Source organism: Haliotis asinina, chromosome 6 (assembly GCF_037392515.1).
Source record: "Haliotis asinina isolate JCU_RB_2024 chromosome 6, JCU_Hal_asi_v2, whole genome shotgun sequence".
Lineage (NCBI taxonomy): Eukaryota > Metazoa > Mollusca > Gastropoda > Lepetellida > Haliotidae > Haliotis > Haliotis asinina.
The window spans coordinates 12,378,146-12,388,011 of record NC_090285.1 but is presented as its reverse complement, the minus strand read 5'-3'; the positions used below and the strand labels follow the sequence as shown (position 1 = coordinate 12,388,011).

The 9,866-nt window shown below is 39.9% G+C and overlaps 1 protein-coding gene across 2 annotated transcripts; it reads right to left on the bottom strand.

Moving 5' to 3' along the window:
- Window positions 1-465: 465 nt before the first annotated feature.
- Window positions 466-9,058, bottom strand: LOC137287158 (bcl-2 homologous antagonist/killer-like). 2 transcript variants are annotated; one of them, XM_067819320.1, is made up of 5 exons: window positions 9,005-9,058; window positions 6,262-6,595; window positions 3,881-4,024; window positions 2,111-2,300; window positions 466-1,573 (listed from the first exon to the last, which is right to left on the bottom strand). In XM_067819320.1, exons 2-5 carry the CDS (start codon window positions 6,516-6,518, stop codon window positions 1,463-1,465), a joined length of 702 nt encoding a protein of 233 aa, XP_067675421.1. In that variant the 5' UTR covers window positions 6,519-6,595; window positions 9,005-9,058; the 3' UTR covers window positions 466-1,462. The 2 variants fall into 2 exon arrangements, with proteins under 2 accessions (XP_067675421.1, XP_067675422.1); XM_067819321.1 differs by having other exon boundaries at window positions 6,262-6,576; window positions 8,989-9,043.
- Between the last annotated feature and the right edge of the window lie 808 nt (window positions 9,059-9,866).

The window sequence follows — 9,866 nt, the reverse complement described above, 5'->3', positions numbered from 1 at the left end:
CACCAGTATGATCAAAACACAGCTCTTACTGACCAACATTCTGCATGTGTGAGAATGGAGACTGCTATCTTGGAATATTCCTGTCATCTGTACCCCGTAAGTATGGAGAATCCAACCTGAGCTGACGATGAGATGAGCTTATGCCTAACCATGCCAACAACTTGTTCATTCTATCTCCGTAAGTCATTTTATAAAACGAAAAACAATGAAAACATTTCTGAACAATTAACATCCTGGTGTTAAGGAGTTTGTACACATACTACTCAACATTTCTAAGGACCATGTCTTTGACTAAAGACTTTTGTTCTTACTAAATGTTGAGCAGTATATTTTAAAGACATCCGAGGCTACTGACAGTTTGTCAAATCTGCTTCACCTCCCCCCACCCCCACCCCCACCCAAAAGATGATAAAAACAAACATTTACTAACTCATGTTATCCAAAACACTTCACACTAATGCTACTGGTTATAAGCAGCAGTTCTGATGAAATCGATTATGCATCTCCACAAATCCTGACAGACTGTTAACCATTTAAAAACGATCTTCAGCATACTTTCCAAGTTGTACCCACAAACATTTCTTCCAATTTTTTTAGCTTCCCATGATGCATACATGACATATGAAGCAAAAAAAATCAAAAACATTTACGGGAATTGACAACTTCAGTTTCCTGTCAATACAGTCCAAGCTTGCAGACATATATGTCCAGTATGTTGAAAATTAGTGATGTATCCCAAGAAATACATGTTATTATTTTTTGGACCAGGTTTTTTGGCGAAAAGTATATAGGTTCTGCAAAAGGAATGCCAATCCAATTTTCAGTGGAATGAGCGAATGAGGATGGTTTTATTCCACTGTTATCGATATTCCAGCAATATAACTGCAGGGGACACCAGGAATGGGTTTAAAACAATGGACCCATGTGGAAACCTAACTAAGCTTTTCAGTGTGACAAGCAAATGTGTTAATCACAATGCTACCACACCAGGTTTGATATCCAATAAACATAACACTATTAACAGAAGCCCATTTCTGGTGTCCCTTGCTGTGATCTTGCAGAAATAATGCTAAAAGCACCATAAAACGATACTCACTCATTGTTTTAAAGGTCATATTAAAACTCTGATCATGCTGCAAAAGTTCTGCACATAACTAATCCATTGACCCTTTCTGATGAACAATATGATGATGTAACACTTGCAAAGGGACATAACTCATAACATAACCATAACAAATACTCAGTAAAAAAATATGACATTATCTCAAGTGCTTGAAATAATGGACATTATTTTCACTCCCATGCCGGTACCTATTTAGTTCCCTTGTCCTATCACTTTGTCCATGTCGTACACTGTACAAAAATCACAGCAATCTCGCAGCTTATATACAACCAATATCACACCGATGTATCTTGTTGGAATATGTTCTCTACAGGTTGTCAATGACGATGCGATGAAGTGTCAGGCAAATGTCTTGTAGTAAATGACGGCAAATATTGACGACACTGCAGCCAATCCCACGAAAGCTAATGCAAGGTTACTGGCTGTAGGTTGAAAGGTCAGTGCAGCGATCTGAAAAATGGAAATGACATGTTTATCAAGCACTGATACATACATTCAAATCATCATCATCATCATCATCATCATCATCATCATCATCACCATCGTCCACCTGCCTGTCAGTTTATTCTTAGATTTTCAGAAAACATGGAAATCAGACGACTGTGTTGGGTGCAAAAATCTTTTCACCCTAATCCCTCGAAAGTCAACACACTTCTACCTCAAATGCAGGATACCATTGTTGCAGAAGGATTCCGGGAAATGGTCTTACTCTTAGGAACATAACATATTTTAGCCCACCAATTCTTTTCATTACAGTTACATTACATTGAACCAACTTGTGTGAGGAAAGCCACAAGTGATGCAGATCTTAGATGTTTATCACTTTGGTGGTACCCTCTAGCATCTGGTGCTGGCTGAAAGAAGCATGAAATCTGGAAGCCAGGATAAGAACTAAGATCATGTTTCTAAGTGGCACAACTCTGCACAGCAAATGCCTATGATGCCACCTCTCCTTGCTGAAGAGGAACAGTGATTTTCAAAACTTACCCAGCCCCCTTGGTCTGCTATCCATTTTGATATTTTCTCTACAAGGAATACTCTTGCCACTGTTGATATGATCATTCTCAGGAATTCTGGCACCTGACTGGTACTGTCCTGCAACACTTTCATCACCATTCGGAAACCAAAAGACAGTAAAGCTATCACACGACCCCAGCTCAATCCTCCAGCAATGGTCCTGAAATAACAACACTAAAGCTTTAACCCAACCCCAGCTCAATCAACCAGCAATGGCCCTGAAACAATGAAACTGAAGTTATCACATGACCCCAGCTCAATTCTCCAGCAATGGTTCTGAAACAACAGTAAAGCTATCACACAACTCCAGCTCAGTCCTCCAGCAACGGTCCTGAAACAACAGTAAAGCTATCACATGACCCCAGTTCAGTCCTCCAGCAACGGTCCTGAAACAACAGTAAAGCTATCACACAACTCCAGCTCAGTCCTCCAGCAATGGTCCTGAAACAACAGTAAAGCTATCACATGACCCCTGCTCAATTCTCCAGCAATGGTCCTGAAACAACAGTAAAGCTATCACACAACTCCAGCTCAGTCCTCCAGCAACGGTCCTGAAACAACAGTAAAGCTATCACATGACCCCAGTTCAGTCCTCCAGCAACGGTCCTGAAACAACAGTAAAGCTATCACACAACTCCAGCTCAGTCCTCCAGCAATGGTCCTGAAACAACAGTAAAGCTATCTATGCTCAATCCTACAGCAATGGTCTTGAAATAACAACAGTAAAGCTATCACATGACTCCAGCTCAATGCTCCAGCAATGGTCCTGAAACAACAATAGAGCTATCACATGACCCCAGCTCAATGCTCCAGCAATGGTCCTGAAACAACAATAGAGCTATCACAGGAACAAGCACAATCCTCCCTCAATGGTCCTGAAATTATGACAGTAAACCTATCACATTCTATTTCTGATGACTGATCACACTGAGAGGGTGTATGTGATCTGGTAGTCCAGCTTATTGAACTGGACATAATACCCTTGGAACTCTTGACTTAACTATGAGATCAGCTTATCTACCATGTCTACTGTCATCCACGATAAGTGTCTACAGCAAACAAATTAGAAAAAATATAGATAACCTCTTCAAATGTGGATTTAAAAAAGATATAAATAAAATATTTCTGAAAGAGTGAGTGAGTGAGTTTAGTTTTACGTCGCACTCAGCAATATTCCAGCTATATGGCGGCGGTCTGTAAATAATCGAGTCTGGACCAGACAATCCAGTGATCAACAACATGAGCATCGATCTGCGTAATTGGGAACCGATGACATGTGTCAACCAAGTCAGCGAGCCTGACCACCCGATCCCGTTAGTCGCCTTTTACGACAAGCTGAGTCGCCTTTTATGGCAGGCATGGGTTGCTGAAGGCCTATTCTACCCCGGGACCTTCACGGGTCATTTCTGAAAGAAATACTAGAAGTGTTATAATATTCAGAATATTCATAATATTGCAATTTCCTTGTTATTGGTTTTGTCTGTGAAATACAAGCTAAAGAGATACACGTCAACTTATTATGAAATTTGTACAGTTTCTACCAACTTGCATATGTCGAAGGCTAAATATCGACCTGTGAGAGGCCCAGGTATAATGTCAACATGTCCAATGAAATAGTAACAGATATTTCTGACGCAAATATAACTTTCTGTCCTGTGTACATGGGGTTCACTATGATCATTCTCTATATTTCCATAGCAGAGGGTGAGGATACATTTCAAAACATGAAAAAATACCTACTTCTTGGCAACACTTGAAAAAACATCAAAGATGCTGTTCTTGTCTAACTTGAGACTTCGTATCATACCATCAAACTCATCAGAAAAACGGTCGTTGATTTCATCTCCTATACGAGCGAGCTGCCTGCCAATCTGAGCAGTAGAGCTGCAAGGACAAGCACAAGCAAAGGTCATGACTCATGGGCTCCTTTCACAAAGCAAACTTTACTAAGGTTAACTGTAACTCCCATTCTTTAGCATAACACTAAGGTAACCTTAGTGTAGTGTTAAAGACTGGGGGTTAAGGTTAACCTAAGCAAAGGTTGCTTGGTAAAAGAAGCCCCAAGTGTACAATATGTTTGTTTAATGTTATACTCAGCAACATTAGAGCTACATGATGGCAAGCAGTTTATAGCCATGTCAGACATTCCAGTCACTGATACAATGTGCAAGGAACCATGTTGCTACTGTAGCAACCATAAAATGTCAGATTCCCATGCTAGGATTTGAGTGAGTGCTAGGATTTCATGGCAGGGACACCAGTCTTCGCACAATGTACCCATGTGGGGAAAAGAACCTGGATCTCTAGCATGACACGCTCTTTCTTTAACCTCTGGGCTACTGCCCCACACTGCTGAGATTCGAACCATGCACATTCCGACACAAAGTCGGACACCTTGTCCACATGACCAAAGAAGTTAACCCTGTCAGCAAGTTGACAATGTAAGGATGCCATCTGTTGGATGAACCCACGCCCTGCTGCAATATCAAACAAGTTTCCAAGTCTGACCATCCAATCAACATACTTGCTTTGTTTCAATTCCATATTCAACAACATTCCAGCTACATGGTGGCAGACCATAACAAAGACAGACATTCCAGTGATTGATATTCAGAGCATCTGACCAGCCTGTGACTTTAAAATGACAATCAGTCAACCAAGTTTTTTGAGTCAGGCCACTCAATCCACATACTTTTCTGCAATGTGCAAATGTGTCTAATACGTTAAAAAATAGTAAATGGATGCAGAAAACAAGCTCACTGCACCAAGAGTGATGCCCAATATTTTTCCCTGTACCCACAACAAGACAGAACTTTGCAGGATTTCAACCACTGCTAGTACCTGTGTATGTGGACATTCAGTGAGTGAGTGAGTGAGTTTAGTTTTACACCGCACTCAGCAATATTCCAGCTATATGGTGGCAGTCTGTAAATAATTGAGTCTGGACCAGACTATCCAGTGATCAACAACATGAGCATCGATCTGCGCAACTGGGAACCGATGACATGTGTGAACCAAGTCAGCGAGTCTGACCACCCGATCCCGTTAGTTGCCTCTTACGACAAGCTGAGTCCGGACATTCAGTGAACTTGTGAGTACGTTGGACCATTGCTTGATTTGGTATTTTAGAAGTATATTTGTGTTGATTAGTAAAGCATACATGATTACCTTCATTATTTTGTGGGGAATGTTCCTGTTTCATATAACAATATGTAAAGGAGGCTATTATGAAATAAATGAATCTGGCTTATAAATGAATCTGGCTTAAAAACATTCCATTTTTCCACAGTAGCAATATGTACTGAATATCAAAAAGGTCTACTTTTCTATTTGTGACAGTTTTACACCATCTGCAACAATCCAGACAAATCAATGGCTGATATTATGCACACCAACTCATAGTCAGGTTTTGGTTAATACACCTTGACCAAGAGATTCACCAATAAACGTGATAAATGTGATGAATATTGCTTTGTATATTCAACCACAGGCACACTGTAGCGCAAATGACGCCGAGCAGCGTAGAGAATATGAAAAGTCTACTTATGTGCGAGCTAAGCGAGCAAAGGTTGGCAAAGTACTTTAAGTCGTGTCAAGTTTTGAACTTCATTTTAATAGACCATGAATTTATGGCACACCTGAAATTACAAATGCACACTTAACATATCATGACGGTGCCCATGGGGCACTCTTGAAAAAGACTTAATTTCGACCACTGGTACCTCAAATTCTGATGGCTTTTCAAATGGTATGAGTAAACTATCATTATTACCAAACATGTTGAACATTTGTTTTCAAAATCAAACATGACCTGGGTTAGAATTGGTCTTTAGTAACCCATGCTTGTCTTAAGAGGTGACTAACGGAACTTGGTGGTTGTCTTGGTTGACAAATGCCATTATATCCCATGGACGTTCATGTTGTTGACAGTGTACTGTCTGGTCACGCCTCAATTTACTTACAGATCACTGCCATGATAGCTGGAATATTGCTGACCGCAAAGTAAAATGTAACTCGATCACTCACAAACATTTTCAATTATCAATCATCACATTCTTATTAAAATCGTCAGCAAATGACAAGTATTTATCTTAGCTTCTTAATGTGTATCCTTGGATTACCTGACAGGGTCCTGATTCATGCTAACTAACTCCTGTATCCTTGGAGTGGAATCATATTGTTGACGTATTTGAGTCTGGCGGTAACTCTGGTACATAAAGTTCCTAAACACATCTTCAGTCTGTCTCTGAACATTATCCTCTGTATCTGGATGAAGATTCTCTGGCCGTGGCACCTCCGGAATCACATATCTGGGTTCACGAGGAGGATGAATAAACTTATCGTCACTGTTCCCATCACCTCCGTTCCAGCTGGCCATTGTAGTTAGCTCCCTTGGTCAGCTGATCACATTTCATGTACAAAAATGTAGTATTGTTCTTTGTAGTTCTCACAATTCTGAAACATAACAGAAGTTCTAAAGAAAAACAGCAGTATTCCCTTGTCAGTCTTAAGACATGTCAACCTACCTGCTAGACCAGTGAACATCTCCAGGCATAAATAGTCAAGTTACACATTTTAAAGAATCATTATTACTGCAGTGAGTGAGTGAGTGAGTGAGTTTCACCCTGCACTCAGCATTATTCCAGCTATACAGTGGCAGTCTGTAAATAATCGAGTCTGGCCAGAGTGAGTGAGTTTAGTTTTACGACGCACTCAGCAATATCCCAGCTATATGGCGGCGGTCTGTAAATAATCAAGTTTGGACCAGAAAGTCCAGTGATCAACAACATGACCATCAACATGCTCAGCTGGGAACCGACATGTGTCAACCAAGTCAGCGAGCCTGACCAGCCAATCCCATTAGTCGCCTGTTACAACAAGCACAGCAAGTAAGGGTTGCTGAAGGCCTATTCTACCCCGGACTGTCATGGGTCTGATTTGCTTTGAATAAAAATGATTCAATGTTTTTGTTAAAATAAGAAATGTCTACACTGCAAACTGTTCATGACATAAAGAGTTGACACACAATGATACTTGCCTTAATGTGTTGAACAAATAAAGTTGAGAAATTGAGAAAACAGTATTTCCCCTTCCAGCTATATACACTGAACCCCCCCCCAAAAAAAACTGTCACCCTATCAAAGATTTTGCTAGATATGTTTCATCTTAATTTTAATTATTTTTCCACTTTTCATTTGTTAGCTGGACCTGGTTCATAGGCATTGTTCAAGAAAATTTGGTTTCAGATTCTGTAATTGATACAAAAAACATGTAATGATTGGATAAGCTTTTTGTGCGTATGTCAAGAAAATAAGAATGCACTTGCATCCAAAGGTGTTATCCATATGAAAAGAGCCACCAAACATGCATCAAATTATTCACTGTTTGACAGTAGTGACAATGATGTGATTATCAAGGGAACAGAGGGACCAAGCTTTAGGATGACTGAATGCTGGCCAGACTACAAGACATGTTGCAAATCATTTTTATGTTTATGTTTGAACAATATACCGCCTGAAGCAATGAGTCCAAGCCACTGGAAACACAGATACCATCCTCACAGTAAAAGACTGCCTGTGACAACGTTGAGGCAAAATCTGTAGATTGTCCATCATCACCTGCAACATTGTTTTGCTAGGGCTACAGAAACTGCAATGACAATTTCAAATCACCAGAGACCACATTGCGCAGGTGTTTGAGGCAGAGAAACCTCAGATGTCGCAGGTCTTACCAGAGTTTGGAAAAATAATTCTGGGCTGCTATATTGACATTACCCAAAGACAAATACTGAGGATAAACTGAACGTGCACATTCATGATGTACACGTCTGCAGTATATGATTATGGAACACAAAGCGTGTCAAAGCTGATGTTTCACTCCTGATGATGATGATGATGATGATGATGTTGATGAAATTATGATCATAAACATAATGTTCTTATCAACACCTTGTCTGAATGTACCAAGCGTTCCAAAATAAAGAAATTGAATAACTGCCAACATGTTAAACAGAACTACAGATCAGTGCCACGTATTTTCACGAATAATTTTTGTAGGTTCAAAGGAATATTTGGCAAATTTTGTGAGGATCCTCTTACCAAAAATCACATAATTTCTGTTTCATTTTCGGTTGCTTATTTATCAAATGGCAAGCAGTTGATTGACATATGCACAGTGCCGAGTAATCCTTTGACATGGTGGCATGTGATTGTGCATTGTGGAACCATGCGCAAATTGATAAATGTGATGTCATTAACCATGTTAACAGTGATGTGATGTTTAACCAGTGATGTTATTGTTAACAGTGGTCTGAAAACTGACCTGAAATTAATATGCACAGAACAGAGATGATTTCACATTTGTCAAATTTTACAAAGACCCATACTAAACTCACTAAAATTATTAATGCTACACTGAAATAACATGAAAGTCTATGGAAATTATGTCAAGTGCCCGAAGTTAACGTCTTTGGGTATGTAGACCTGTATGATTGTGTATCGCTCTTGTTCCTTGTGAAATATTGTCTCGTAAAGAAAGTTTAGTACTGTTTCGTGTAAACTGTGTTAATTGTGTGAGTTAAATACTTGAAATGTGCCATTTAAGTATTTTGGTCCTGTCCTGAAACACGTCAGCTCTGTTTGGTGATACTTCTGAAAGGATGAAATGGCGAGAAAAACACCACTTCCAACACAAATGCGTTAGTTTGAAACTTGTTCTACGCACCATCCTGACAACTTGCTACGTCTTAATCTATTTGAAACATACTGTAAGCTCGCGTAAAACAGGGCATATTCTCCACCACTTGCACGTTCAAATGTGAGGTAACACACAATAAATACAAGAGCTACAAATAACCTCACAAACCTTTTGTTGTGATGACCCAACACACCTTTGGCATAGACCGGAAATGGCGTAAGGTGAAATTTTGTTTGACCTAACGTCCTTGCATTGATGCGCTTTCAGATACCTTTGTAGAAGGAACCCAGTTAAAGCTCCCCGCAGGGTGAATTACGCAGAGCGGTGACCGGAGTTGCAGAGACCTACATCAGCTCTGAAAATGGCATAATTTGATTAGTGCCGCACATAGATCTTGCTGAAAACTGCGTGAGGGGATTAATTTTAACAGGTACACTGCAATATCCTCACTTGAACAACAACAGTAGCAATGAATACTTAGTGAATAGGGTACAAGAAACGTCACGTCACGTCACATTGGCAGTATTTCAGCCAGCGACGAGACCAAAGTCTATGCTCATACATTTTAATTACGAAGATTTAAGGAATTTCTTAAAATACATATTTCGTCAGTATTGTATTATATACAATTAAAAACACCATAAAATATAAATTTAAGATCGTTCAATTTGTCAGACACATCACTGGCGGATCCGGGATTTTAGAAGCCTGGCTGGGTTGCCCATGAGTCTAAAGTTAAGGTTTGTGTGAAATGATCCTCGGGGATGGTGGTGGGGCAATTTTGGGGAAAAGGGGAGGGTTGAAAGGGTGTTCGCGTACGATGAATTTCTCCACTAACTCGGGGAACTAACGACAAACATGCACATGAATTTCACGACGATCATGCATCAAACGTCTGAAAAGTATGCGCAAATATCGTCCGTATGGACGATGTGGAAAATGTTTAGAATTCACCAATGTTCACTGCGTTTCGTCATTTATTGAACGTTACGTACGAATTTAATGTTTACAGTACATCAGTTCATGTGTA

Coding starts and splice junctions, on each gene's coding strand:
- LOC137287158 (XM_067819320.1), bottom strand. CDS start 6,518: ATGGCCAGCTGGAACGGAGGTGATGGGAACAGTGACGATAAGTTTATT. Junction 4,025..6,261: donor ATGAATCAGGACCCTGTCAG/GTAATCCAAGGA, acceptor TTGTCCTTGCAG/CTCTACTGCTCAGATTGGCA. Junction 2,301..3,880: donor TTTTCAAGTGTTGCCAAGAA/GTAGGTATTTTT, acceptor TTGTTATTTCAG/GACCATTGCTGGAGGATTGA.